The sequence below is a fragment of the Selaginella moellendorffii genome, unplaced genomic scaffold, assembly GCF_000143415.4.
Source record: "Selaginella moellendorffii unplaced genomic scaffold, v1.0 SELMOscaffold_4, whole genome shotgun sequence".
Classification (NCBI taxonomy): Eukaryota; Viridiplantae; Streptophyta; class Lycopodiopsida; order Selaginellales; family Selaginellaceae; genus Selaginella; species Selaginella moellendorffii.
The window spans coordinates 1,779,109-1,806,580 of NW_003314265.1; the positions used below are offsets into that span (position 1 = coordinate 1,779,109).

General features: G+C 49.9%; 10 protein-coding genes, 1 long non-coding RNA gene and 1 other non-coding gene across 15 annotated transcripts; 5 read left to right on the forward strand and 7 right to left on the reverse strand.

Moving 5' to 3' along the window:
- The first annotated feature begins 5,082 nt into the window (after nucleotides 1-5,082).
- LOC9654581 (aspartic proteinase A1) lies at nucleotides 5,083-13,265 on the forward strand. The gene is made up of 13 exons (XM_002964054.2): nucleotides 5,083-5,467; nucleotides 5,614-5,674; nucleotides 5,740-5,834; nucleotides 5,892-6,004; nucleotides 6,057-6,268; nucleotides 6,325-6,389; nucleotides 6,437-6,550; nucleotides 6,599-6,654; nucleotides 6,719-6,860; nucleotides 6,921-7,040; nucleotides 7,123-7,211; nucleotides 7,405-7,480; nucleotides 13,155-13,265. Exons 1-13 carry the CDS (start codon nucleotides 5,108-5,110, stop codon nucleotides 13,161-13,163), a joined length of 1,512 nt encoding a protein of 503 aa, XP_002964100.1. The 5' UTR covers nucleotides 5,083-5,107; the 3' UTR covers nucleotides 13,164-13,265.
- On the reverse strand, nucleotides 9,074-9,842 carry LOC112344311. Its single transcript, XR_002991649.1, has 2 exons — nucleotides 9,528-9,842; nucleotides 9,074-9,474 (listed from the first exon to the last, which is right to left on the reverse strand). It is a non-coding gene; the product is annotated as an uncharacterized LOC112344311 (long non-coding RNA).
- On the reverse strand, nucleotides 10,000-10,723 carry LOC9655691. The gene is made up of 2 exons (XM_024668766.1): nucleotides 10,233-10,723; nucleotides 10,000-10,166 (listed from the first exon to the last, which is right to left on the reverse strand). Exon 1 carries the CDS (start codon nucleotides 10,683-10,685, stop codon nucleotides 10,311-10,313), a length of 375 nt encoding a protein of 124 aa, XP_024524534.1. The 5' UTR covers nucleotides 10,686-10,723; the 3' UTR covers nucleotides 10,000-10,166; nucleotides 10,233-10,310.
- Nucleotides 10,803-13,265, forward strand: LOC9654582 (aspartic proteinase oryzasin-1). Its single transcript, XM_002964055.2, has 12 exons — nucleotides 10,803-11,192; nucleotides 11,260-11,320; nucleotides 11,378-11,472; nucleotides 11,530-11,642; nucleotides 11,695-11,906; nucleotides 11,963-12,027; nucleotides 12,076-12,189; nucleotides 12,238-12,293; nucleotides 12,358-12,505; nucleotides 12,576-12,695; nucleotides 12,778-12,866; nucleotides 13,079-13,265. The coding sequence occupies exons 1-12, from the start codon at nucleotides 10,833-10,835 to the stop codon at nucleotides 13,161-13,163; spliced, it is 1,518 nt and encodes a 505-aa protein (XP_002964101.1). The 5' UTR covers nucleotides 10,803-10,832; the 3' UTR covers nucleotides 13,164-13,265.
- Nucleotides 13,266-13,384: 119 nt separating this feature from the next.
- On the forward strand, nucleotides 13,385-14,748 carry LOC112344310. 3 transcript variants are annotated; one of them, XM_024668764.1, is made up of 4 exons: nucleotides 13,385-13,818; nucleotides 13,890-13,955; nucleotides 14,056-14,264; nucleotides 14,306-14,748. In XM_024668764.1, the coding sequence occupies exons 1-4, from the start codon at nucleotides 13,778-13,780 to the stop codon at nucleotides 14,422-14,424; spliced, it is 435 nt and encodes a 144-aa protein (XP_024524532.1). In that variant the 5' UTR covers nucleotides 13,385-13,777; the 3' UTR covers nucleotides 14,425-14,748. The 3 variants fall into 3 exon arrangements, with proteins under 3 accessions (XP_024524532.1, XP_024524531.1, XP_024524533.1); XM_024668763.1 differs by having other exon boundaries at nucleotides 14,056-14,748; XM_024668765.1 differs by lacking the exon at nucleotides 13,890-13,955 and having other exon boundaries at nucleotides 14,056-14,748.
- Nucleotides 14,749-14,965: 217 nt separating this feature from the next.
- Nucleotides 14,966-18,540, reverse strand: LOC112344307 (pentatricopeptide repeat-containing protein At1g26460, mitochondrial-like). The gene is made up of 6 exons (XM_024668756.1): nucleotides 16,784-18,540; nucleotides 16,505-16,727; nucleotides 15,983-16,444; nucleotides 15,714-15,917; nucleotides 15,502-15,639; nucleotides 14,966-15,444 (listed from the first exon to the last, which is right to left on the reverse strand). The coding sequence occupies exons 1-6, from the start codon at nucleotides 18,505-18,507 to the stop codon at nucleotides 15,229-15,231; spliced, it is 2,967 nt and encodes a 988-aa protein (XP_024524524.1). The 5' UTR covers nucleotides 18,508-18,540; the 3' UTR covers nucleotides 14,966-15,228.
- Nucleotides 18,541-18,615: 75 nt separating this feature from the next.
- LOC9655692 (aspartokinase 2, chloroplastic) lies at nucleotides 18,616-20,759 on the reverse strand. Its single transcript, XM_002964452.2, has 5 exons — nucleotides 20,207-20,759; nucleotides 20,027-20,150; nucleotides 19,309-19,946; nucleotides 18,865-19,254; nucleotides 18,616-18,810 (listed from the first exon to the last, which is right to left on the reverse strand). Exons 1-5 carry the CDS (start codon nucleotides 20,633-20,635, stop codon nucleotides 18,691-18,693), a joined length of 1,701 nt encoding a protein of 566 aa, XP_002964498.2. The 5' UTR covers nucleotides 20,636-20,759; the 3' UTR covers nucleotides 18,616-18,690.
- Nucleotides 20,760-20,779: 20 nt separating this feature from the next.
- Nucleotides 20,780-21,970, reverse strand: LOC112344309 (uncharacterized protein At1g28695-like). 2 transcript variants are annotated; one of them, XM_024668762.1, is made up of 3 exons: nucleotides 21,818-21,970; nucleotides 21,374-21,754; nucleotides 20,780-21,321 (listed from the first exon to the last, which is right to left on the reverse strand). In XM_024668762.1, exons 1-3 carry the CDS (start codon nucleotides 21,941-21,943, stop codon nucleotides 20,815-20,817), a joined length of 1,014 nt encoding a protein of 337 aa, XP_024524530.1. In that variant the 5' UTR covers nucleotides 21,944-21,970; the 3' UTR covers nucleotides 20,780-20,814. The 2 variants fall into 2 exon arrangements, with proteins under 2 accessions (XP_024524530.1, XP_024524528.1); XM_024668760.1 differs by having other exon boundaries at nucleotides 21,374-21,757.
- Nucleotides 21,971-22,106: 136 nt separating this feature from the next.
- On the reverse strand, nucleotides 22,107-24,262 carry LOC112344308 (reticulon-like protein B21). The gene is made up of 9 exons (XM_024668758.1): nucleotides 23,423-24,262; nucleotides 23,273-23,311; nucleotides 23,116-23,218; nucleotides 22,992-23,066; nucleotides 22,801-22,942; nucleotides 22,680-22,749; nucleotides 22,562-22,627; nucleotides 22,381-22,503; nucleotides 22,107-22,327 (listed from the first exon to the last, which is right to left on the reverse strand). Exons 1-9 carry the CDS (start codon nucleotides 24,183-24,185, stop codon nucleotides 22,245-22,247), a joined length of 1,464 nt encoding a protein of 487 aa, XP_024524526.1. The 5' UTR covers nucleotides 24,186-24,262; the 3' UTR covers nucleotides 22,107-22,244.
- On the forward strand, nucleotides 22,128-22,200 carry TRNAE-CUC. The gene has a single exon. It is a non-coding gene; the product is annotated as a tRNA-Glu (tRNA).
- A 91-nt stretch (nucleotides 24,263-24,353) lies between the features above and the next one.
- Nucleotides 24,354-26,229, reverse strand: LOC9654583 (glycine, alanine and asparagine-rich protein). The gene is made up of 3 exons (XM_024668994.1): nucleotides 26,078-26,229; nucleotides 25,352-25,522; nucleotides 24,354-25,216 (listed from the first exon to the last, which is right to left on the reverse strand). The coding sequence occupies exons 1-3, from the start codon at nucleotides 26,227-26,229 to the stop codon at nucleotides 24,394-24,396; spliced, it is 1,146 nt and encodes a 381-aa protein (XP_024524762.1). The 3' UTR covers nucleotides 24,354-24,393.
- Nucleotides 26,106-27,382, forward strand: LOC9654584 (tetraspanin-8). The gene is made up of 2 exons (XM_002964056.2): nucleotides 26,106-26,758; nucleotides 26,911-27,382. The coding sequence occupies exons 1-2, from the start codon at nucleotides 26,261-26,263 to the stop codon at nucleotides 27,238-27,240; spliced, it is 828 nt and encodes a 275-aa protein (XP_002964102.1). The 5' UTR covers nucleotides 26,106-26,260; the 3' UTR covers nucleotides 27,241-27,382.
- Nucleotides 27,383-27,472: the final 90 nt, after the last annotated feature.

Here is a 27,472-nt window from a genome sequence, read left to right on the forward strand (position 1 = left end):
AGCCTGAAGATGGGGGAAATGTCGCTGGTGAGATCATCGGATTGAAGATCGTTTCTGATGGCATCCATCAAGGAGGAGTCCTGAGGGGCCAGGGAAATTGCCATAACTTGAAGCCGATCAGGACCGAGGATAATTTGATCCTGTTGATCGAAGGCAGGATTACCAGGCCTGAGACTGAGATAGGAGCGCCTTGAAAGAGCATTAGGAAGGCCTTGAAGCTTTCCAGGTCTGTACTTGATAACAAAGTCAAACTGACTCAGGAATTATGCGTACATGTTCGTCGTGCTCCTCCTGAGTTCTTGAGTAGATGAGGATGTCATCGAGGTAGACGATCACCATCTGATCAAGAAACTCCCGAAAGACGTCGTTCGCCATGTGTTGGAAAACTGCTGGAGCATTTGTCAAGCCAAATGGCATGACAATGTACTCGAAGTGGCCATAGCGGGTTCGGAACGCAGTCTTCCATTCATCACCAGGCCGGATCCGGATCAGGTTGTATGCGCCACGGAGGTCAATCTTGGTGAAGAAGTGGGCACCGCCAAGGCGTTCCAACAGGTCCGAGATCAGGGGCAGCAGATAACGGTTCCGAACAATCACCTTGTTCAAACCTCGGTAATCGATGACTAGCCGCGAACTCCCATCCTTCTTCTTGACAAAGAAGACAGGCGCTCTAGCCGGGGACTGCGAATGCTGAATAAACCCTGAGGCAAGGTTCTCATCCACGTACTCTTTGAGGGCCTTAAGCTCGAACGGGGATAACCCGTAGATAGGCCCCCACGGAGGCGACGCTCCTTCCTGTAAATCAATGGGACAGTCATAAGGCCGATGAGCAGGCAGTACACTAGCTTTTTTCTTGTCAAACACATCCCCAAAATCATGATACTTCTTAGGAAGACTGACAAGAAAAACATGCAAAGCAAAAAGGAAAACAGGTTCTTCATGAAGGAGTTCTTGCATAGTGATTGTGGAGATAGGAGGAGGTGTATGACTAAATGGAATGATGAGACGAGGATACTATCCAGTGTAAGATGGAAGAGAGGAAAAAGAAGAGGGTGAAAACTTCGTAGAGTCAGGAACAGAACCCTGATTTGAGTTTAGGGAACTTTTCCTGATTCGGACTCGATGAACAGCAGGGGAAGCCGTGGGAGATAGTGATGTGGGAGAGATGAGCTGTAAGTCCTTCCAACAAATCTGAGGCTGATGTAGTTGGAACCAAGGAAGACTGAGCACCACAGAGGAGGACTTGTTGTTGATGATGTTGAAGGCGATATCGGTGACGGTGGACCCAATGTGTACTCGAACGGGCAACGTTTCCCTAAGTCTAGAAGATGGAGACACAAAATGCCCGCCGATGCCTTCAACCCTCAGATCCCGTATGGTAGGAGAAAGAGGAACGTGATGTCGGGCAACAAAGTCCGTGTCCATGAAGCAGGAAGTTGCACCCGAGTCCAGTAGCGCCAAAGCCTTGAGTCCTGATTGTCCGGTGAAAGAAAGGAGACATGGGACGCGGAAGTTGCGGGAATTGGTGGTGGCTTTGATGAAAGGTGGTAAGGAGCTTGATTAGGAAGAAAAGTGATTTTTATTCAGGGAGTCCAAACAGACAGCTCCTACTCTGTTTGGACAGGGTCGTTTCCCGACTGCAACAGAGGTGGACTTTGAGGCAAAGTGAACTCGAGCAATTAGGGAGGCTTCTTGGGACACACAGCTGCTTTGTGATTAGGATCAGCACAGTAGAGGCAAAGATTATGAGATATTCAACGTTGCTTCTCAGCAGGACTCAACTTCCCTCTAATGAGTCGGGGAGTACCAGAAATATCCATCGGGACCGGAGCAGTAGGTTCAGGACTATGCCCCGAAGACTCAAGCTGGGATTCCTGAGTCTGGGACGGAAAAACAGCGGCGCGGCGACTTTCCTGACGACGTTCAAAGAGACCATTGTCACATCGAACAGCTTTGTTGATGGCATCCGACAGGTCCTTGGGATCCTCCATGGTGAGCAACAAATCCTTGACACCGTTGTTGAGGCCGAAACGAAATTGGTCAATCAAGGCCCGCTCATCCCACTGAGTGTCCAAGGCAAGGAGTTGGAACTCTGCAGCGTAGATCGAAGCAGGACGAGACCCCTGAGAGAGACGTCTCATCTTTGTGGTAGCAGCCCGAACCCGATCCGTCTCACCAAAACATGCTTTGAGCTTCTCTTTGAACAATTGAAGATCCATCAGCTCCGAAACCACGACCCCTTTCATGCTCTTCTCCAGAAGAGGAGAAAACCATGACAAAGCTGCACCCTCGAGCAACGTCCCAATCGCGCTGATTTGAGACTCGGGAGTGGGGTACCGCCGATGTTGAAGTGCAAAGATCAGCTCCATTTGGTTCAAAAATCCACGAAGCTCCGAACGCTTGCCTGAAAATTTTGCCGGGAAACTCACCTTCGGTTCAGGAACTTTGCTGGATCCTTGAACCGAAAGTGAAGCAAGCTCCTGTTGCATGCGAAGAAGGGTCACCTTCAGCTCGGTATTCTCAGACTGGATTTTTGCAAGGACTTCGGCAAAGAAATCAGGATGGCTTGGAGACTCCATTGGCAAGAAGAAAGAAAAGAAAGGGGGAAAAAGACAAAGGCAATCAAAGAATCAAAGCGAGCTAAAAGAAAAGCAAAAAACACAATCTGAATCAAACTGTCAAGACCCCCAACAAGATCAAGACTGGAAAATGCTAAAGACAAAGAGAAAAAGCTAGTGAAAACAAAGAAGAGGTCTTAGATTGGTGTTGATTCAGATTGTGGAGAAATGGAACAAGGCTAACCTATATATACTATAGGTTGATGAAGCTCCACCACTCTTGGATCGAGGACGGCCTAAATATAGCTGAGGTCGAGGAGGCGCCACATCAATATCAAAAATGTGGCTCGAGACTCAGGAATCGGGAAGTGTCTTGAGAGTCAGGAATAGGGAAGTGTCTCGAGAGTCAAGAATGTCTCGAGAGTCAGGAATAGGGAAGTGTCTCGAGAATCAGGAATGTGGTCTGCAGGTCAGGAATCCGGCGAGAGTCAGGAATGTGGCAAGAATTGGGGGATTCCTGACAAGTATATGGTTTATCTAAGGGGCTCCTTGCACAGTGGAAACGACCGTATTGGGTGTTGTGGCAAGTTGGACTACAAGTTTATGAGGTTTGGCATAACATTCAGGAGGCCGATCCTCCAGAGATTGTGCATGTAAACGCTTCATACAAAGGAATCAAGAATAGTTAATACCACCTACAAATCCACTTATGCCTCCTCCTAACGTTCTTTCAAATCTGTAGTGCACTTTATCTCTCTTCCCTTAAGCCAACTGGAAAAGGGGCAATTGCTTGATAAGAGAGCCCTTAGTGGCTATTTTATCCCCATTTATCCCCCAAGGTTCCAAGGATCCACGATGACAGTATATCTAAATTTTATCCCATGATCACATGTGTTACACTCACCCCCCCTTCAGAGATGTCAATGTCCTCATTGACTATTGACTAACAACCCCTACTGAGCCAAGGGGAACCAGCACCTCCATTTCCGCACTGAATCTACCAATCCTTCCATTGTGTAGACTAGCTATCAATATATCCAAATCTTATCCCATGATCACATCATTGACTATTGACTAACAACCCCTACTGAGCCAAGGGGAACCAGTACCTCCATTTCCGCACTGAATCTACCAATCCTTCCATTGTGTAGACCATCTATCAGTATATCCAAATCTTATCTCATGATCACATGCACTACACTCACCCCCCTTCAGAGATGTCAATGTCCTCATTGACTATTGACTAACAAATCAAAATTATATACTATTATATACTATTGTTAGTATATCCAAATCTTATTCCATGTGAAGCAACTAGTCATCCACCCGTACCGCAGTCCCACGGTGGATACCTTCATCCGTGGATATTCCACACAAGAGGAAGGACGTACGCATGGATGCTCAATATGTACGATTTCATATTTAGGGGTAGGAATATACCTTACTCAAGGGTATATTATACTTTTAAGTAGCCACTAATCAATGGGAATCGAACTTGTGCCATTTTCTCTGATACGAACTATAACGCACCTTATCTTTCTTCCCTTAAGCCAACTAAAAAAAGGGCAATTGCTTGATGAGAAAGCCTTTAGTGGCTATTTTATCCCCATTTATCCCCCAAGGTTTCAAGGATCCACGGTGACAGTATATCCAAATCTCATCCCATGATCACATGCACTACAAGATCCCAGCCCATCTACAAGAAAACCCTAATAGTCTTCCATTATTTCGAGAGAAGGGGATGATTTGAGGGTTAAGTGTATGGCTACGATACTATATACTAATATTAGTGTAGTGGGATTTTGGTAGCCATCGGATTAGTTTCAATCCAGACCACTTACTCCTGTATATAAGTTAATTGATATGCACATTTTCTATCTTCCTTTGCATATTCCAAGCACTCACAGTAGTTTTAAAATTTTACTAGTTTTTTCTTAATGTCTAAAAAGGAGAGGGTTTTTCTTTAATGTTAACATGGGATCTATGTATATGTAACTATGATTTCAGTACTTTTCATTTTCTCTTTGGTTTTTTTTTTATTTAGTAAAATTTTGCAATGGTTTTTAATTTAACATTACTACATCTAATGATTAAATTTGTTCTAAATATTTCTGCAATGCAAGTTAACTTCAATTCATTGAGCCAAAGTTTTTTTTTTAAACTGTTTTCCTATTATATTTTAAATACATTTTTGCAACAACAAAGATTTCATAATGGTATTTTTTTCATAACTTTATTATCACTACCTCCTCAAAAAAACTAACTCTAAAATGGACATGGCTAAGCCTAGGATAGCCATTATTGTGCTCAAATCTTGATCACCCTTGCTCATCATGTTGTTCCCAATCCTCCCCCTCTGCCCTAGCTCCCACAACCCCTTCTTCTTGCCCCTGCTGCTGCCTCCCAAGACGTTCCATCGCCCACAAACCATTTTTCCTGCCGTCCATGTCATTGTCCCGCTTCACTTTGTTTTACGTATTGACCGCTACAGCACGTGCCGCTAGTGGGGAATATATAACAACGAGGAACCGGAGCTTTGAGATATCGCTATGGCGGGAGCTAAGGTTTCTGGCGCACTCCTTCTCGCGGTGTGGGGCTTGTCGTGCTTGATCGCCGTCACGGCGGTGGAGGTCGTGCCGCTCAAGAAGAGGCCGCTCACGGCCGAGCGCCTGAGGCTAGCTGTGAAGTCCGTCCCTCGCAAAGCACACGCTCTTGGCTTCCACAATGTGCGCGACGCGAATTCGCTCACCAAGAACGGCAGCGTCCCGGATATCGAGCCGCTCAGGAACTATCTCGACGCGCAGTACTATGGTGAGATTGGGATTGGCAGCCCGCCGCAGGTGTTCACGGTTATCTTCGACACTGGGAGCTCCAATTTGTGGGTGCCTTCCTCGCGATGCATTTTCTCTGTAAGTCCAAAGGTTTCTTCTCTTGAAAGTGATCCTTAGTTTGACTGGAATTATTTTTTTTCCTGGAGTCTCGACTGACTAGTAGTTTTGCTTCTAGAGCTTGGTTTGGTGTTATTATTGTCTTTTACTGTTTTTGTCTTCTATAGCCAGCGTGCTGGTTGCACCGTCGCTACAAGTCCAGGAAATCGAGTACTTACAAGCCTGATGGTATAACTAGTTCTACTTTTTTTTTTTTTTTTTCTGTAGAGTCTAATCCAATGTATGGCTCGTAGATGCTTCGATTGCTATCCAGTATGGGACTGGGCAGATGGCTGGATTTTTGAGCACGGATTATGTGACCATTGGTGACGTCGTGGTTAAAGATCAGGTTTGCAAAGTTATCGATCTTATGGTCGCTACATACCTTTTGCTATGCCTGTTGTAGACATTTGCGGAATCAACAAGTGAGCCTGGGCTTGTTTTCCTCTTTGCCAAGTTTGACGGCATTCTTGGACTTGGATTCAAAGCGATTTCCATGGGACAGGTTACTCCCGTCTGGTATGTGAAGAGTCACTTTACTTTGTTATTCTCTAGTGGATCTTTATTGCAGGTATAATATGCTAGCCCAGAAACTGATATCGCAACCAGTCTTCTCTTTCTGGCTGAATCGCGATGCCTCGGATGAGGAGGACGGCGGTGAAATCGTGTTCGGTGGAGTCAACAAGGATCGCTTTAAGGGAAAACATGTTTATACACCAGTTACCAGAGAGGGATACTGGCAGTTCAACATGGGAGATGTGGTTGTGGATGGCCAGAGCACAGGTTATATCATAATGGCTTGCTATACGCACTAGGTCTTAATGGTTTTATGTTTGCAGGGTTCTGTGCTAAAGGATGTGCTGCAATTGCAGATTCTGGAACTTCACTGCTTGTTGGTCCTACGGTATGTTACAAGCCAAAAGCAGTCATCTACAGTTGTTGTTTTGACAGGGTATTGTGGCTCAAATCAACCAAGCTATCGGGGCTACAGGGCTCGTCAGTGAGGAGTGTAAGATGGTCGTTGCTCAGTATGGTGACTTGATTGTGGAACTTCTTCTTGCACAGGTTAGTAAGCTTTGGCCTCTTTTTACTCATGACTGTCTTGTCTCGTAGGTGACACCCGACAAAGTATGTGCTCAAGCTGGGGTCTGCACTCTTCGTAATGACAAGTACATGCCATTTTCAATTTCTCCTTGAAACTGTTGCTGACCAGTTCCTTCCTCTCTTCTGCAGCCCACATATTGCGAGTGTGCTGGACAAGGAAAATCAAAAGGTTGGAGACGACGTGCTTTGCTCCGTCTGCGAGATGGCCGTTGTTTCGGTCCAGAACCAGCTTAGGCAAAACCCTACCAAGCAACAGATTGACCTCAATCAGGTATTTATGTAGCTAACAACCTTCCTGCTCCGATGATTCTAATGACTTCGTGTTTTGCAGCTATGCGAACGGTTGCCAAGCCCGAATGGCCAGTCCTTGGTTGAGTGCGCGAAAATCTCCTCCCTCCCGAACGTCTCATTCACCATCGCAAATCAAATGTTCGAGCTGACGCCTAAACAGGTGATGGATGCGTGACGCCAGTCTCATGCCGTCGTCCATTTGTGTTCTTGCTGCTGACTCTCACTCTCTTCTCTCTCGGCAGTACATCTTGCAAGTTGGAGAGGGAGCAGCGGCGCAGTGCATTAGTGGCTTTACAGGAATGGACGTCGCTCCTCCAGCCGTCCCAATCTGGTACTCTCTCTCTCTCTCTCTCTCTCTCTCTCTCATATATTCATTTTTCACTCTCACTCTCTCACTCGCTCTCTCTCATATATTCATTTTTCACTGTAGCTTTAGCTCTCTCTCTCTCTCTTCTCTCTCTCTCCCCTTTGATTTGCTGTAGCTCTAGTACTTCTTTCTAAAACGTTTGGTTTTGTTGGATCAGGATTCTCGGTGATGTGTTCATGGGGGTATACCATACGGTGTTTGATTTCGGGAACAAACGCATTGGTTTCGCCAAGGCAGTCTGAAAAGACTCTTAATCGTATTAAATATGTTATAAGCTTTATACAAAGATGTTGCCGTCGATAGGGTACGAGATGGACGGCTGGATAGCGACCAGAGGCCCGAGCACGTGGCCCAATCCCCGGCGTCCTGCGTGGCGCCCTTATCTCCGTTGCTTGTTAGGACCGCTAAATCCGGCATCTGACGGTGCCCAGATGCTGGCAAAGAATAGAGCCATTTTTTCTGATTGGGGAAAGAAAGTTTGCAGCTCTCTTTCTTTTCCATTCTTTTTTTTCCCCCTTCGTGCTTTAAAGTGTGTGCATGGCTTAACTAGGAAGTGTTTATATCAAGGTTAGTCCCAAGCATTCTAAATAACGATCAGTCAACTGATCAACTGTGGTTATCGACTGGCCATGAAAGTGCCAAATGGTTGAATGGTTCATAAATTTTTTTTTATAAAAAAAGAAATATTTTTAGTAAAACCACATTAATAAAAGTAGAAAAACCAAAGCATTAAACTAAACCAAACTAAAGCAAAGTAAAGCATTAAACCAAACCAAACTAATTATTACTCATCTTTTTCAACATTTGTGGCAAGTTCTTTGACATCTTTGGCATCTTTTTTAACAATCACATCCTCATTTAGATGATTTTCTTTAGTTAAATCTTTTATACCAAGAGATTCAAGCCTAATTTGCATTTTTACAATTCTAATCCATTGTGGTTCGATTGCAATTGTGTCGAGATTAATATTTAAGAATTTTATTCCTTCATTTTCAACACAATCTACCACTTTGGTTTTACTATGCACATAAACCAATTTCTTGAAGTTCTCCAGAAGTAAGCGATTGTGTCATTTGGTTTTGATTAAGTTCCAACTATTCTAAGTTTGCTCACATGGAAAAAAAACATATTCTTTGGCTCAATAAATGAAGTGTTAACTTCCTAAACTCAAGCATCTTATATTTATAGGATTCCCATAAAAAACTAAGAATTTCATTTTTGTTTTGCTTTTTGGCAAGTCTTAATTGATAGCTCTTCCAATTCTTTGTTCAAACATATTGAATTGCTCATTCAACTTCTCTTCTAACTGAATGTCCCCATAATAATAGATTGATAAGTAATCTGTCCAATCACTTCTTACTTCAGCATTTAAACCTTGCTTAAGGTACAAAGGATTCAAAGCATGTATAATATTGTGCATAGAGCTATGCATCATAAACCATCAAACTTTCCATCCATAAATAATTACATTTTCAACACCTAACTCCTTTGTTAAGCTTGGCAACATGGGACCATGCCCAATCGAGTGCCATTGTTACCAAAATTGCTAAAATTGCTAGAATCAAATCTTTGAAATCACTGGAATCCTTATTTCCATTTTAAGGCAAAAATTACAGTTCAAGCATGGGCGATTTGCAAGGCCTGAAAGCGGAGGCCAACCGACTGGAGAGTGTCGCCCTACACACGCAGCTCCTATAGCCCTCTTGGTCAGATTTGATGTAGGTTTGCTGGGCTGGGCATTCGTGGATGGATGGATTGCTCCATAGCAGCAGGAGAACCAGCAAAGCAGTGGAGATGCAGTGGCGATGGCGATAGCCACAGCAACATCAGAAATCTAGCCATTGCAAGCACGATTGCCATTATAATCGCCATACGGAATCACCAAATGGAGCTGTCCGACTGCGTTCGGCCGACTGCGTTCAGCAGCGGTTGGGATTCCGGCCGAACGCAGTCAGGACCAACAATGCCACATTCTCTTTCCAGAGATCTTCGCCCATCTGTGAGCCGCAGAGAATCGCCATAGAATACTCCCCAGGATCATCCATTCTTGTCCGCAGCCAGCCGCTAGCACGCGGTCAGCTCCTCCTCCCCTTCTTCCTTTCCTTGTTAATAAGGGGAGGGGAGCGATCGACCAATTTTGGGATGGTCACCGTTTAGATTCTTTCATTCCTTCTTTCATTGTCACGAAGAACCGAGTCCGGTATTGGCTAAATACGGCACTTTGCACCTGCAAAAATCCTAGGTGCATTATAGAACAATCCTTTCCTTGCTAATGCTTACCTCCATTCTCTGCACTTTCTCAAAAAAATCGAAGTACGGCATCTTCGGCCTGTATTTCCACCACCTTCAGGCAGCCCAGAAACATTGCGGAGGAATAACCGGTTCTTCTTTTTTCTCAGCAATATCCTTGGCCATCTCCTCGCTGTCCAAGAGGACAACAGCTTGTTAACGCATCAGTGTCATCAAGGAAGACAATCAGGAGGGAATCGAAATATCGGTTTTCGTGACCTTCGGCACCTTTGTTCAATTCTTGCGCTGCCGCTGCTTCATTGCTATCATCGTCCCACGCGTGCTCTCCAACGAACGAAGGATCGTGACGATAACTCCCATCGGGTTGCAGTAGATGCTTTCGTACGCGAACACCGCCAGGCATATTTTCTCGCCATTGAAGCTTCTCCAGTCTATTCCAAACAAAACAACAGATCCATCAAAAGACGTCTTCGAGACAAATCTAGCTTACTTGCGAACGTTTTCCAATGTTGGTTCTGGAATCGTTGCCTCTAAGTACGCTTCAGTCAATTCCTTGGCCTCTCTTTTGCTTAGCCGAGGTGTGGTTGCCGCTACGTAGAGACCTCGGAAGGAACCAATGACCAGGAGAAGGTACAGAACAAGCGCTCCAATGTGTTGAGCATCCAACTTCTGAGAAACAAAACCAAAAACAATACTGGTTTGAGAATCAACATCAATCTGCCAGAGAAATCATACCTTCGATCGCTCCCATTGGTGCCAGGCTACGATTCGAGGCCATACCTTAAGCCTGAAATCCTCGAGCAGCTCCTCACCTTATCTTCCTCTAGCATCTTGCGCTGTTGACGCCGCTCTGTCAAAGACGTGAGACGCATTCTCGTGTAATTCCTTGTACCGAGCAGTCACGACCTCCTTAATCTTCTCTCCATCCACCCCAGCGTCGGCCTTTAGACCCTGGACAAAATTCCCGTAATCTCTGCTCAGCGCGGCTCTCAGCATTTGATTCCACGACTGCTCCGGCACCGATTGGTCGTCACTACTCAGCTGCGCGCTAGGGCGAGCTCGAAATCTACTCCTAGAGCCTGCATTTATCCTCTGGACGTCGCTGCCAAACGATCTATCCACAAAATCAGTACCGCAAGCGACCGCCGGGAGATGGAATGTCGGGGATGCTCTAGAGAGAGGCGCCATAGCCGAGAGCTTGCATTGCTCTCGGGGTTTAGGGCTTATGCTAGATAGATGCTCGGCGATTATTAAGAGGTATATTCTCCGGACTATCCACGTTGCTGCTAATGGGGAATATATAAGAACGAGGAAGCGGAGCTTTGAGATATCGCTATGGCGGGAGCTAGGGTTTCCGGGGCGCTCCTTCTCGCGGTGTGGGGCTTGTCGTGCTTGATCGCCGTCACGGCGGTGGAGGTCGTGCCGCTCAAGAAGAGGCCGCTCACGGCCGAGCGCCTGAGGTTAGCTGTGAAGTCCGTCCCTCGCAAAGCACACGCTCTTGGCTTCCACAATGTGCGCGACGCGAATTCGCTCACCAAGAACGGCAGCGTCCCGGATATCGAGCCGCTCAGGAACTATCTCGACGCGCAGTACTATGGTGAGATTGGGATTGGCAGCCCGCCGCAGGTGTTCACGGTTATCTTCGACACTGGGAGCTCCAATTTGTGGGTGCCTTCCTCGCGATGCATTTTCTCTGTAAGTCCAAAGTTTTCTTCTCTTGGAAGTGATCCTAAGTTGACTTTATTGTTTTTGTCTTCTATAGCCAGCGTGCTGGTTGCACCATCGCTACAAGTCCAGGAAATCGAGTACTTACAAGCCCGATGGTATAACTAGTTCTACCTTTTTTTTTTTTAGAGTCTAATCCAATCTATGGCTCGTAGGTACTTCGATTGCTATCCAGTATGGAACTGGGCAGATGGCTGGATTTTTGAGCACGGATTATGTGACCATTGGTGACGTCGTGGTTAAAGATCAGGTTTGCAAAGTTATCGATCTTATGATCGCTATATAGCTTTTGCTATGCTTGTTGTAGACATTTGCGGAATCAACAAGTGAGCCTGGGCTTGTTTTCCTCGTTGCCAAGTTTGATGGCATCCTTGGACTTGGATTCAAAGCGATTTCCAAGGGACAGGTTACTCCCGTCTGGTATGTGAAGAGTTACTTTACTTTGTCATTTTCTAGTGGATCTTTATTGCAGGTATAATATGCTAGCCCAGAAACTGATATCGCAACCAGTCTTCTCTTTCTGGCTGAATCGCGATGCCTCGGATGAGGAGGACGGCGGTGAAATCGTGTTCGGTGGAGTCAACAAGGATCGCTTTAAGGGAAAACATGTTTATACACCAGTTACCAGAGAGGGATACTGGCAGTTCAACATGGGAGATGTGGCTGTGGATGGCCAGAGCACAGGTTATATCATAATGGCTTGCTATATGCACTAATTCTTAATGGATTTATGTTTGCAGGGTTCTGTGCTAAAGGATGTGCTGCAATTGCAGATTCTGGAACTTCACTGCTTGCTGGTCCTACGGTATGTTACAAGCCAAAAGCAGCCATCTAACAGTTGTTGTTTTGACAGGGTATTGTGGCTCAAATCAACCAAGCTATCGGGGCTACAGGGCTCGTCAGCGAGGAGTGTAAGATGGTCGTTGCTCAGTATGGTGACTTGATTGTGGAACTTCTTCTTGCACAGGTTAGTAAGCTTTGGCCTCTTTGTACTCATGACTGTCTTGTCTCGTAGGTGACGCCCGACAGAGTATGTGCTCAAGCTGGAGTCTGCTCTCTTCGTAATGACAAGTACATGCCGTTTTCAATTTCTCCTTGAAACTGTTGCTGACCAGTTCCTTCCTCTCTTCTGCAGCCCACATATTGCGAGTGTGCTGGACAAGGAAAATCAAAAGGTTGGAGACGACGTGCTTTGCTCCGTCTGCGAGATGGCTGTTGTTTGGGTCCAGAACCAGCTCAGGCAAAACCGTACCAAGCAACAGATTGAGGACTACCTCAATCAGGTATTTATGCGGAAACCATAGCTAACAACCTTCCTGCTGCGATGGTTTCGATTACTTCGTGTATTTGCAGCTATGCGAACGGTTGCCGAGCCCGAATGGCCAGTCCGTTGTTGAGTGCGCGAAAATCTCCTCCCTCCCGAACGTCTCATTCACCATCGCAAATCAAACGTTCGAGCTGACGCCTAAACAGGTGATGGATGCGTGACGCCAGTCTCATGCCGTCGTCCATTTGTGTTCTTGCTGCTGACTCTCACTCTCTTCTCTCTCGTCAGTACATCTTGCAAGTTGGAGAGGGAGCAGCGGCGCAGTGCATTAGTGGCTTTACAGGAATGGACGTCCCTCCTCCAGCCGGCCCAATCTGGTACTCTCTCTTTCTCTCTCTCTCTCTCTCTCTCTCTCTCTCTCTCTCATATATTCATTTTTCACTGTAGCTGTAGCTCTCTTGCATTCTCTCAGATATTCATTTTTCACTCTCGCTCTCTCATATATTCATTTTTCACTCTCTCTCTCTCTCCCCCTTTTAATTTGCTCTAGTACTTCTTTCTAAAACGTTTGGTTTTGTTGGATCAACAGGATTCTCGGTGATGTGTTCATGGGGGTATACCATACGGTGTTTGATTTCGGGAACAAACGCATTGGTTTCGCCAAGGCAGTCTGAAAAAAAGTGTTCTTAGTTGTATTAAATATGCTATAAGCTTTATACAAAGATGTCGCCGTCCATAGGGTACCAGATGGACGGCTAGATAGCGACCAGAGAAAAGGCGAGCATGAGCACGTGGCCCAATACCCAGTGTCCTGCGTGGCGCGCTTATCGCCGTTGCTTGTTAGGACCGCTAGATCCGGCATCCGACGGTGCCGACCTACCGGCAAAGAATAGAGCCCCGTGTATTTTGTCTGATTAGGGAAAGGAAGCTCGCGGCTCTCTTTCTTTTCTTCTCCCTCGTCCTCTTTCTTCCCCCTTCGCGCTCCGGAGCGCGTGCATAGCTTAGCTGGGGAGCATCCACATTCTCTTTCCGGAGATCTTCGCCCATCTGTGAGCCGCAGAGAATCGCCATAGAATACTCCCCAGGATCATCCATTCTTGTCCGTGGCAGCCAGCCGCTAGCGCGCGGTCAGCTTCTCCTCTTCTTCCTTTCCCTGTTAATAAGGGGAGGTGAGCGATCGACCAATTTTGGGATGGTGGCCTTCTAGATCAGGATCAGGGTTCCTCGCGGTCGGAGATTTTTTCATGGGTTGGATTTGCAAAGTCATCCTAATGCCGCTGCGCCGCGCATGGGAGGTGGTGGTTCTCCGGATTCAGCACAACAAGCGCGGTACGTGTTCTTCCTTTGATACCTTTTTCCGAAGTAGGAAAAATATCATCCTTGAATCCGTCAATGCGTAGATCTTTGAGCTTTTGCACCACCTCAAGACTGTACTTTTCGTTCCTGGTTCTTCCTTGTCGCTCTTGGTACTGCTGTCGCTGGCTTTTGTTCTTGATTTGTATCGCTTTGTTCGTGATTCCAATCTGATCTTCTCTCGTTTCTAAAGCTTCTGTTTCGTCTTTCCAGGCCGGCGCGGAATTGGGATGCTCTACGACGACGTTCAGCTGTGCGCTTACGAGGACGTCCAAGTTATGTGGTCCATGCTGCAGCACTCGTCCACGACAGAATCACAGCAGACGAGGTCGTCGAGGCTGTCCAAGTTTTGGCTCTGCCACAAGCCCCGGGCCTTCTGAGGCTCTCGGCAGAGCAGCGATCTCGTCCAGCTCCCACACAAGGTTCCTTTTCCCTTTTCCTGCTCTGGCTAAGAACAAGGCAGGGATCAAATCTTTCAGATGGGAGCGAGGAAAACCAAAAAAGAAAACACAGAAGCAGAGCTATAGCTATAGGTGGGCATGGGGAGAAATAGTTCGAGTGGTCGTCAAGGTGTCTCAGTAGTGGCGCATATGTAGACAAGGGGAGCAGCAGCAGCAGCAGCAGCAGCAGCAGCAGGCAGCAGCTTTTCAAGGCGTGTAAATGAAATGCGGAAAGAGGGGAGGGATTGCCACTGTAATTATCACCAAAGGGGTCGAGAAAGAAAAAGAGGAAGAGCATCACCACCACCATCTTTTCTTTTGTGGTCGGTCACGGATAGATCACCCATCCTTCTCGACACTCTTAGAAAGACCCCACTTTGATTCCCTTGCAGTCCAACCAAGTTCCACTTTCAATCAAGGACTGGATAGATAGATGGAAGTTTTATATACGTATATATTTCTTTTCTAGTCTACTTGGTCCTCGAAGAACAACTTCCAAAGCTACCACTCCTTTTTCTCCTGGTGTTTAGGTGGCGCCATGGCGGTGTTCTTCCAGAAAAGAAAACTTCCAAAGTCCTTTTCATTGATCACGTCACAGATCTTTGAAAGCGGCCAAATTCCTGCCCTGGGAGGGATGGATCACGGCGGAGGAGACCAAGTGAAAAAAAAAAAATCACCAAGAAAAAGAAACAAGATGTCACCAAAGATTGTTAAAGATCGCAATCCAATCCTGTGACAAGCGTCTGCGTCTCTGTTCTTCGAAGCATCTTATTCCTGTTTTGGGACCCGCGGAAGAGCCTTTGTCATCAAACACTGACATGGGAGCTGTACAGACCTCTTGTTTGCGTGATGAGCTTCTTCTTCTCCTGCTGCTGCTGCTGCTGTTTGGCGATGGTGGCGTTGTGTGATCCCCACCCCTCGCCCCTCCAACCAAGCTTTTCCTCGCCTAGCGAGAGTCCATTCCCACCGGCGGGGGTGGCCGGTCTCCCTTGATAACGTCCAGCAACATCTTCCGCCTGGCGTTCGCAAAGAAAGACTGGCGGTAGTCGAGCGCCTCCTCCATCTTGCGCAACCGGTCCAGCGCATCGTTGTCGTCCTGCTGCTTGCAACGTGTCCACACCTTGAGAGTCGTTTGACGAAACGGGCGGTGGTGGTTCTCAATCTGCCACGCAAAAAGGCCGCGCTGACAATCAGAAATCGAAAAGAAATCTGCCTGTACCATGGTCTGGAGAACGTCCAGTGCCGCATTTGCATCGTGGTTCACAATGTGTGCGTCAGCCAAAAGCATGTAAGTCCACTTGTCTGGCTTGAATCCCGCCTCCTTTATGTAGTCGTACACCCTCAGAGCGTCCTCCGTCTATACAGCAACACCAACAAACGGGAGTTAGAGACGCTCTTAGCCTGTAGCATGAAAACAAAAGCCGGCCTAACCATCTTCGTTCTTCCCAGCGCATGCAGCAGCGCATTGCAGGAGTGAATATCGGGCCTTAGGCCAAACACGCTCTCGATCGCTTCAAACGTCTGGTATGCACGCTCAGAATCCCAGAGGTTGGCACACCCCTGAATAACGCAGTTGATGGCAGCTATAGACACACCTTGCTTTTTCGTGTGCGCCTCTTCCAGCTTGTAATAAGCCTGCAAAAAGAGAGAGACATGAAAGAAGTGTTGAAAGCAATGACAAGGATAGGAATAACTCTTACCGCATCCAAAGCTGCCGCGCCACCTCGTGAGCACGCCGAAGCAAGCGACTTTAGCGACGTAAACGGCGAAAAGGCCTCCGTATCGCTGTCTTGCTTCCGCCCGTGATGGACCTCGAGCTCCCAGACTGCTCTAAAAGCTGTTGACATATCTCCACTCAGAGCGAGGGCATGGATGCGAGCAAGATACGCCTCCACGGACGGGGTTTTCCCGATTCCTTGGGTGTGGTGAACGAGAGCCTCCCAAGCATGGTTGCATAAAGCTGTATCACCTGTTCTTGCGGCTGTTCCCAGAACAGCTATCATAGTGCCTTCGTCCAATATCATCTTCGGACCGAACTTCGCCATGGGCCTTTCAGTGATAGCAGCTAACGCAAGGCGAGCGCACTCGTTGTCATCAACTTCACTCGCGGCCATCAGCAGCTCCGCGCAAGTGTTCAGCATCGGGAGAGGCAGTTTTCCAGCCTGACCAAGACAGAAAACATTCTCATCAGATACAATGGCATAACTCTTCCAGGGTCTCACCTTGAGATCTTTCAACAGAGAGGCCGCAAGCTTCGTCTGATGAGAACGGGCAGTGGCCAGAGCTACCTCGTTTATCGTTGTCCTGCTGGGCTCAAAGCCTTTGTCAAGCATGGCCTTCACGTACTTCGTAGCCGCCAAGACTTTGCGGTCATGTGCACACAGAACCACGACCAAGTTGTAGGAGTCAGCGTCGGGCTGTGCATGTGGCCCCTCCTTTTCCATTCTGCACGGTTAAAACCAGTAGCATAGTGCCACAAAGATAACGAAGAGCTTACTTACTGCTCGAGAAGCTTTTCGGCCATGGCTGAATCCTTCTTGCGAAACAGAGCGCGAATGAGAATGTTGTAGCCGTTTAAGTCACGTGGAAGGCCCGACTCCTCCATCTCAGTCACCACCTCCTGGAGCTCCGCAAAGTTGGCCTCGTGCTTCACCTTCGCCTGCATGTAAAGGTTATACAGCCTCCGGTCTGGCTTGTTGCACTCGAGCGTGACAGGATTGATCTTCGTTCGCCAATCTTCGAAAAGAGCAATGGCCTCGGGAACCTTTCCTTCCGTCAGGCGGTTGTTCAGCTCGTCCGCTACAGCATTGGCGTCCATCGGAGCAGGCTCGGCGGCTGGAGTAGACAAAGAGAGGCGCAGAGAAGGTGGTGGAGTTGCCGGCGACGCTTCCACTGTTTCTTCCGGCTTTGCATTTAGAGCCTCAAATATGGGTGCGGCTGGCGATGGAGACTTGCCACCTTTCTCTACGCTCTCCAAGAGCATGTTAATAGCTGCGTTTGTCTTCTCCGCGGACGGCGAAGATGGATCAAACCGAGGTGAAAGCTTCGGCGACGAGGGAGGCTTCGCAGCATCTGGAGGAGTCTTATCTCCAGTCTCCCGGATCTTTGAACGAAGAAACTCGAAAACCGCGGTGTCCGCCAAAGGAGTCCCCGGCTTGCTCGACGTGGCGGCCTTCTTCGCCACCTTTGAAGGCACAACTTTGGTAGTCGCTGCTGCTGCTCCTGCTGCTGCTGCTTTCGGCTTCTCAGTTGCTGGCTTTGCTGCTGCCGGGGTCGCGGGTTTCTCCTCCTTTTTCTCACTCTTCGCGGTCTCTGGCTTTTCACCCTTGGGCTTCTCCGTAGTACTTTGAGACGCAGCTGGCTTCGCTTTGGCAGGCGAAGGACTACCAGTTTTCGTTGCAGCTTCTGGTGGAGCGGAAGCTGGTGGAGCAGGAGCTGGCGGAGTAGGGGCTGGAGGGGCAGGAGCACTTGGCACAACTGGAGCTAGAACTTCGGCGGGTGGCAATCCCTTGATAAACTCGTGGACACTCGCTGAGAGTTCCTCTAGGCTCTTCTTAGTTGTAGTGGACGTCGCAGCTTCTCCAGCTCCAGCGTCGACGGTGGCTTCCACCACTACCGATTCCTCATGCGAAAGTTCTCCTCCCTCCTCCATAACACTTTCCACCTCCACGGCACTCTCCTCCCCAACAGCACTCGCCTCCACAACACTTTCTACCTCCACAGCACTCTCCTCCAGAGAATTCTCCACTGGCTCAAGAACCTCTCCCTGGATCCCAGCTACTTCCACTCCATTCTCGGTCTCTTCCAATCTATAAGCTCCATCCTCCTGGGTCTGGAGGAGCTCCGCCTCCTCCTGCGAGTAAGCATGCAAGGCCGGATCGCCCTCTACCTCCTCCGCCTGAGCCTCTTGCTCTACCTCTTGCACCGCGGCCGGCGATACCTGGTTGCGATGGAAAAGCTTGGACAGGAAATCCAGTCCCAAGATGGACTTCTTCCTGGGGACTGAGCTCTCCGGATCGTCGGGAGCGCCCGGAGCTTGAAATACCTGCGGGGAAGAACCCACATTCCTCGCCAGAGGCACCAATCCCAATGCTACGATGCCCTGACATGGGGCACGACCCGATCCAGCGGCACCACTGCCAAGAACCCTCCCTGCCTGGAGCAGCCGCCCTAAGTCCTTCACTCGCTGATGCCGCTGCGTGCCAAGAACTCGCCACACAACCATGACTCGGTATGGATCGCTGATCTAACCTGTGATGTCTCCCATCGCTGGGAAGAGCAGCCGTAACCGCGATGGCGACTCTCACATTCGTCTCCTACCTCTGGCACAAGGTTTAGGGTTTATCCCCAGACAATCTTAACCGTCGGATAGAGTACAAAATTCCAGTCAGTTTGTCAAAATTCCGGATCATAAAATGCCAGCCGGAAGATCCTTGCTAATTGCGATCTCCTGCTCGAAAAACGCAGAATGGAGCTCCCTGACGCAGCGCTCGGCCTCCGAATCATTCACTATCAACGAGATATTCACCTGTCAAAGCAAAAGGATGGTCGATCGAGCAAGAACAAAAGGAAGAACTTTTACCTTGGAAGCACCTTGTGAGATCATCTGGACCTTGATTCCCAGCTCCTCAAACACCGAGAAAACTTTCTTGAGCACAAGGGAGGAGCGCTCCACGTTTCCAATCAGCGAGATGATGGAGCGCTTCTGTAGCAGCTTCACCTTTGCAATCTTGCGGAGCTTGGTCACCATGTTGTCCAGCTCTGTCTGGATCAAGTCGCGGCTCCAGATCTTAATGGGATCCAGCGTCAGCGAGATGCTAACCTCGCTGGTCGCCACCACGTCCACGGAGATCCCCAGCTCCTCGAAAGTCGAGAAAACTTTCGCCAGGAAACCAACCTGGCCCAGCATTCTCGTACTCACGATGTCCAGCATCGTTATGTTTCGCTTGAGAACAATACTTGTAAGCAGTGTCTATGGGGAAAAACACAATTTTGTAAGCAAAAATCCTTGGAAACTTGTTCTTACCTCACTCATATCACGCTTCTTCGTGATGAGTGTTCCAGGAACGTGTGGATTGTAGGAGTTCTTCACGCGGACTGGAATGTTGGCCTCTCGCGCGGGCCTCATCGACTGTGGGTGTAGCACCTGGGCACCAAAGTACGCCAGCTCTGTAGCCTCGTCGAATGTGAGGCATGGAACTGGAACCGCGAGAGAGTGGACGTTGGGGTCGCAAGTTAGCACTCCATCGACATCCTTCCACACCTGGACTTCCCGTAAGCCAAGAGCTTTTCCTATCACCGTGGCCGTCAAGTCGCTTCCACCTCTTCCTAAGGTGGTGATGGCACCAGTTTTCTCTCCCTTTCCCAGAAAGCCCGTGAACACTGGCACTGCCTGATCTCTCCTCCAGTCTTCGTGCAACCGCTTCGCCACCGCCGGATAAGTTGCCTCCAGGATCTCCGCATTTCGAAACTCGTCAGTTGTGATAAACCCCGCCTCAAAAGCATCGTACTGCCTCGCCTTGACTCCAATCTTGTTGAGGTATGCCGCAAAAACCCTCGTCGACAGGCGCTCGCCGAATGAGACGAGGTTGTCTTGCGTGCGGGGGGTCAGCTCTTTCATCAGCGCGATGCCTGTAAGGAGCATGCCAAGCTCCTCGAACAAATCTAGGAAGATAAAAGAGAACAAGGTAAGAAACAAAACGAGAAAACAAGATGGAAAAACAAAACCGGAGACGAAAGTTTACCTGAAAACACAGCCTGGTCAATACCAAGTTCCTTGGCAGTACGAACATGGAGATCCTTGATCACAGAAAACTCTTCAATGTAGCAAGTCATTGGAACTCCACAATGGAGGGCCTTCTCGCCAGCCTGCACAAAAGAACTTAGAAGTTGATAAGTTTTTCTAGAAGAGAGAAAGTCCATACCGCAAGCAAGTTGTTCGTAGTCTTTCCCATGGCCGACAAAACTAGCACAGGCCTTTCACCCGGAAAGCTTTGCACGAGCGTCGCAACCTCCTTCATCCTCGCCGCAGACGACACAGAAGAGCCCCCAAACTTCATCACGCAAGTCAGCCCATCCGCGAAACTCTTCTCGCCATCTCCAACCTCCAGTGCCTGGCGATTCACGTCGTGGAGCGACGATTTCCTGTGCTCAAGCTCCTCCTGCGTCGTGGAAACCACCGCAGTAGCCGCCCCATTCGAAATACATCCAATCCATGCTACCCCTCTCACCAATCTACACTGTAATGTCGACGAATTCGCGAAGCAGTGGGAGCTCCTGGGCGGAGGCGCCAGATGCAAGCTAGAGCTGCTGTAATCTGGGAGAACCCGGCGGGCCAGCCACGGCCCGGCCATCCTAATAGCGGAGACGCAAAGATCTATGGCGAAATCTACCTCCGCGATTGCAATGTGGCTGATCCGGCCGCGCGCCGGCCCTCGCTGGGCGCCCCCGCCGCGATCGCTCCCCGCTTAAACCCTGCCGCAAATTAGGGCTCCTGGTTTGACAATGGCGTCACTATATTTCCATGGAACCATTACATGGGGATTTTCTTCTCCCACGATCTCTTGCAGCTATCTGGCGCTCTGAATCGAAATCTCTTTTCCTGGATGGGCGACGCCATGAAATCCTGCCAATCTTCCATCGTGAGCTTCAAATCGGCCAGCTTGGCCGTCATGCCCTTGCAGCAATTGGCGTGCATCGTGACGATCTTGCCCATGTCGCGCGCCCCGACGTCCCCGAAGTTGCTAAACAGTGATGTCGGCAGGAAATCTACACGAATTTCGAGCGCGCCAAACTCCGGGGACGATCGAAACGCGTTGAAAACCTGCTGCTCGTTCTTGCCCGGCTGCTGCTCCATCCGCGACGCCCAGAATTTGTAGAGCTTGATCGTCCTGGCGTTGGACCTGGCGTGGATGAATCCCGTGTTTGCTTTGCTCCTGCTCGCATTGCCTCGATGGAATACGTCGCACGAGACTGCGATGTCGGCAGCGCCGCGATTGAGATGGTTCCAAGGATTGCGGAGCCAAAGAACGTCCAAGTCCTGCAAGGAATTTCTTCTCAAAAGATCATCGAGGAAAAGTGCCAGATCTTGCCGTGAAGATGAAATTATATCCCAGCTCGAGAACTTCCCCGAGGAACTCCACTCTGCGCTTCATCATCCAGACGAAATCCTGCGACATAAACAGGGCCTCCCGCGACGAGAAATCCACGCCGCCGGTCTCGAGGAGGAGGCAATGCTTGTGGATCGCGAGGCAGCGCTGGTGAGCAACCTCGTCGAGGCTCACGAGCACCAGATTCTCCAGCAATTCAGCGGTCTTGTTCCCGGATCTAAAGCCTCCAAGGAAGAGATCAAGGAGCGCCCCTTCTTCCGCCCATGCCTTGTTCAAGCTCGCCAAGATCACATTTTTACCTCCGTCGCTCGCGCTTGCGAGCACGGCCTCGCGATGGTTTCCAGGCGTGATCGCCATGCCTTGCTGCTGCCAAGGAAAGCCAAGTTACTCGAGAGTTCCACTCGCATTTCAGTGAATAGTCGTTACCATTGTGTGGTCTTTGGAGTACGAGGTGGCGAAGGACGTATCATCGTGAGTGCTCGCAATCAAGAAAACTACGAAGGCTGCAATGGAGATCACAAGACACACTTGCTGGAGCGCCAGAGAAGCCATAGCTCTTTGTCACGACAAGAGATGCTGCATTATTGCTCAGGAGAAAGGGAATCGTTGGTTCCACACTTTCTTCCAAAGTTCAACTCTCTGGAGAACCATAGCTTTCAGTCTACATGGACGTCACTCAAGAAAGTTTCAAAGTAGTGGTTCCATTTGGCTTTTCTTCAAAACTGCAGGGAGTAAATCCGTTGTAGTCTAGTTGGTCAGGATACTCGGCTCTCACCCGAGCGACCCGGGTTCAAGTCCCGGCAACGGAACAATCTCGCTAATAACGCGATTATATACGTTCAATTTATCCTTCCTAGTGTTCCTTTTTTATGGCCTCGCAGGGAACTTCCGAGCGATAGTTCTGGTACTGCTTGAATGCCACTAGAGAGAAGAATGCTGCAAAACACGAGACATAAATCCCTGCGCTAGAAACCAAACGAAGACCATACCGATCCAAAACCTTGAAGACGTGGAGAGAAATTTCCAAATGAGAACAGCAGCAACCCCGGCCACCATTTTCTTGTGAGGACAACTCTCCCAGCCGGAACTGAAGTGGGACACGAGATGAATCCCTGCATTTGATGTGTTTGTCAACGAGGAAAACACGGACCACGGAGTCAATGCTCTCACCTTTTTCGTGGAGCTGAGCCGTGTACGACACGTAGAACTTTGGCACAAGGAAGGCTCCAAAGAACGCTACAGCATACGGGATCATGCGACTGCGAGATGGAAAGGCGACAGCGCTTACCAAGTCGGAAGATATTCCACAGTGACATCCAATACCCCACATGAGCTACGCACCACAGAGTTGCGGCAACCTGCAAAAACACAAGTATCACAGAGATTTGGAGCGTGTACTACCAAAAAACCTTGAGCGTCGTCCCCGGATCACCAGAGAATAGCTGCGAAAACTTAAAAAGCACGGCGTTGAAAGCTGGCAGTGCGCCTCTTGTCAGCTCCAACGCTGCGGCTTCACTTATCTTCCAGGAATCGCTTGAAGAAGACGGCGCTCTACACGGACCATTTCAAAAGTTAGTGTGACAGCACTTTGGTGGAGAACCTTCTCAGAATGTTAATTCTGAAGAAAACAGCCGATAAATACGTCAATGCCAAGTACGACAGAGTCGTGACAATGCTGCAAAACGGGACGATTTAGCAAAAAGCTTCAGAATAGAATCACTCACTTCAAATGGATATCTTGCATAAGCGAGGCAGACAAAATGGCAAAAGCGCCAGCTCCAAAAATGAGCGACGACGTCGAGAAATCGCGCCACAGTATCACGTTCACTGCCAGAATCAAAAAAGGTCACAGGAATGGATCATCGCAATCGAAACACTTACTGACAAGCTGCATCCAGTCCTCCTTGTGTGAACTTTGATCTGTAAAAGACGTCGTAAATGTCAAAGAGAAAAAGAAAGACAAGGCTTTCAAATCAAAGCCTAAATCGTCATGGTCTAAACTTACACTCGAGACTAGACAAACACCCTCACCTCTTCCCGGAGGTCTGGAATGAAAAGAGGGCGATCCATTGACGCTACTGGCGCGTCCACCGAATGAAAAAGACGACGGCAGCGAAGCAAACAGCTCGGTGGCCTTCTGCTTGAACTGACGAGAATTCTTCTGGACTGGACTGGCTTTGAGCTGGATTGGATCGCTCTCCGGTTCCACGGGCTCAACCTTCACCGCCACAGGAACCGGTTGCCTCAGCACATTCCCCTCCACAGTCTGCTCGCAAGGCACCTCCACATTCCCACCACCATTGCCACCATTTCTCTCACGCACCGCATCGCCCCGCTGCTTTTTAGCACTACCATTTCGCATGGAAAAGGCCATGGCTTCTCCGCTACGTCTCACCACCTGATCCTCCGATCGCGAGAGCTTATCGTACCTCAATCGCCTCGCGGAGCGGCCATTCTCCTCGGCTTGCATCCGAGAGAGAATGGCGTTCCTGACGCTCTCCTCGTCGATGTCCATGGAATCGGGCACTCCTGCCACAGCCGGCATGATACGATCCGGGACCGAAACGGCCCGCCTGAAAACCCTAGCCTCGGAGGAATGGGGAGGAGCTGGAGCTGGCGCAATGCTACCGTTAGCGGCCGATTCCTCGCTCGTGCCCAGCTGCTGCGGGTGAATGCTCGCCGGCAGCGATCGAGATTGCGACAATGTAGCTCCGGAAGCGGTGGCAGAGGAGATCGAAGAGGAGGAAGGGGACGGCGTGCGCCTGGCGACCAGCATTGGCGACGATCTCCTCATCGCCTCTGCTCTATCTCTATAAACCCTAGCTCCGTTGATGGAGGGGGCCAATAGCAAGCGGGAAAAGCGACGCTGGCCGTTGGGTTTTTTCGAAAGCTAAATGCCCTCAAATCAGTATAAGATTCCTTGCACGTGTCGCACGCATGCAGCCGTTGGATCCATCCAAACTCGCCAATTTTGAGCATAGTAAATTCACAATTTTTATAAGTTATAATCCAAGCCGGAGCGACAAATCTATGCCACCACCAGCGCTACCGCCACCGCCACCGCCACCGCCACCACCACCGCCGCCACCATAATTACCACCGCCACCACCACCATTCTGGCTATCACCATTTTGGCCTTGACCATGGCTGTAGCCATTGACCGGCTTGGACTTCCGGAAGTTCTCGTCGACACACCGACGCATGAACTCACCCGTGCGGAAGCTGGCAGCGCCGGCGGGCCGTGCAAACGTCATCGCCGGCTGTCGCAGGGAACTGGACTTCCCGATGTTTGCTCTTGGGGACAGCGACGACCACGCGGCAGCTCCCGGATGTTGGGAGCTGGCTGCCGCCGCCGCTGGCTGCGGGACGCACATAGTGTTGGCCACCATTGGCGTCGTGGAGTGGGCTTGGAGTCCCATGGACTGGACGCGGAAGGGAGCGGCGCCACCGGAGAATCTTGCACCGCCACCGCCGTGGTTCTGGTGGTGGTACCGCGACCAGGAGCCGTTGAAGCTGGCGAGGTTGCTGGTGTGGCAGCGGAGAGCCCGGCGGGCCGCCGACCTCTCGCGCTTGTGCGCATTTTGGTGGCCGCCCAGCGCCTGGGAGCTTGAGAATTTGCGGTCGCAAAAGGTGCAGGAGAAGTGGCGGCAGGGGCTCGATTGCGTGGCGGCCGTAGACGCTGGCGTGGGCGTGGCCACCTCGGCCGCCTGATCCTGATCTGACGCTACAGAGGCCGACGATCGGGAAGTAGAGTGCTGGCACCCGGCGCTCAGGAAATCCGTGGCCGCCAGCTCCCTCGCCGCCTCCTCCTCCACCAATTCCTCCCTCCAATCCTTCCGTGCATCATCGTTCCTCCTGGCCTCCTCCTCCTCCTCCTCCTCCTCCTCCTCCTTCTTCTCCTCCTCCTCCTCGACCGCCTCTTCCTCCTCTTCCTCCTCCTCCTCCCCCCGCTGCCGCCACTCGATCTCCTGCTCACCTGATCGATCTTCCCGATCCAGCGTCACTCGGTCCGCCTGGAGGCCGCCATCGATTTGCATCACCGACCTCTCTTCTCGCTTTCTCTCTCTATCCTTGCCCTCAAGCTTGTGCTCTCTTGCGATCTCTCCTCTCTCGTGCTCGATTGGTGGAGCCCTAGCGAAGCGATAGATATGAAGCAAACACAACTATTAAGCAAGAAGGCCAAGCTGGGTGTGAGTTTGTGTCAGGCTGACAGGAGCCTTCTTCCCATTGTGGAAAACTGCGCTACGTGGCAAGGGGCATATTCGGGGGATACAATCCTGGCGATCACGGGGTTGAAGGGTCGGCTCTTGGCAAAGCCCCAATGGTCAAGAAGAGTCAACAATTAGTAAGATCCCGACAAAAACTCCCGGACGATGTTTAGCAAAAGGCCGGTTCAAATTTAGGGAAATTCCAAAGTTTAGCAAAAAGGTCTGTTCGAATCCGGCGTGGCGTTAGGCACACATGGGGCTCCAGAGCATATGACACGTCGAGATCTAGTTGAGGCTTGGCAGCCGTCGGATAAGTCGCATATTCTTAGAGCTGATAAACCTCCTACGTGGCGACAAGACACGTGGGGTTCCAAACGTATGCCACGTGGAAATCTAATTGGCGCTTTGGCAACCGTTGGATGAGTCAATTCAAGTTCAGAAGAAAGTCTTTGACAAAGTCGAGATTGGAGGTCGTCACCGAAGGAGCCTAGCAATGTCACCATACTTGCGAACGCGTCTTGAGCTATGTATAGAAGACGTCGCGCGTGGGGCTGCCCTCCATCCTCCTCGCATTGCCTCTTTTTCTCCATTCTCGTTGATCGATAGAGTGTAATTCTCGCCGCGATTCATTCAATCATTCCATCGATCGAGCGCGGCAGCCATGGGCGCCAGCAACTATGTCACCGGGATCATCAACTTCTGCACGTTGGTGCTCTCCATCCCGATCATCGGCGCTGGAATCTGGCTCGCCTCCAAGGGCGACACCGAGTGCGTGCGATTCCTCCAGTGGCCCGTGATCGCCATTGGCGTCTTCATCCTCGTCGTCTCCATCGCGGGATTCATCGGCGGCTGCTGCCGCGTCGCGTGGCTCCTCTGGTTCTACCTCTTCGCCATGTTCTTGCTCATCCTCCTCCTCCTCATCTTCACCGCGCTCGCCTTCGTCGTCACCAACAGGGGCGCCGGCCACGCGCTCTCCAATCGCGGCTACAAGGACTACCGCCTCGGGGACTACTCGACGTGGCTCCAGCGATATGTGGAGAAGCCCAGAAACTGGCGCCGGATCGGCAGCTGCCTCAGGGATTCCAGGGTCTGCAACGATCTCGACGGCGATTACAACACCCGGGACCGGTTCTACGCGGCCAATCTCTCGCCAATCCAGGTCAGTCACACGCAATTCCTCCCCAAATCTCATTCTTCTCCCAATTTGGATCCTCTGTTTTTGTCTTGAGTTCTTCCTGGCATTGCACTCCAAATCTTCTCCAATTCCGATCAATGCTCTCGGATTTCTCATCGATTTGTTTTGGTTTCCAGTCCGGATGCTGCAAGCCCCCCACCGATTGTAACTTCCAGTTCCAAAACGCCACCACCTGGCTTCCATCCCCGACCGCGGCTCCCGCGAACGCCACCGAGCGCGACTGCACGACCTGGAGCAACGATCGCAGCCAGCTCTGCTACAACTGCGATTCCTGCAAGGCCGGCCTCATCCAAAACATCAAGTCCAAATACAAGAGCGTCGCCATAGTCAATGCCGTTGTCCTCGTCTTGCTCGTCGTCGTCTACTCCATTGGCTGCTGCGCCTTTAGAAACGCCCGCAGGCAAGGGAACTATGGCCATGGTGGCTACTACTACGGCAAGGCTTAGCTTGTCAACTCCATAGCCATTTCTTCTTCCTCAGTGGAGTGTTTTTCGCTGCTCCCGATATTCTTTTCTTTTCTTTTCATTGTTTTGTATAGCTTGGATTGTTTCTATACGTGAATATCATTGACTTCGAGCTCCTGGAAAACGATCTATGAAAACGCGTTAAGGAGAAGGAAAAGTCGAGAGGAAACGACCACCACGCTTACGCCAAAAGCTTGAGCTTACCTACCTAGAA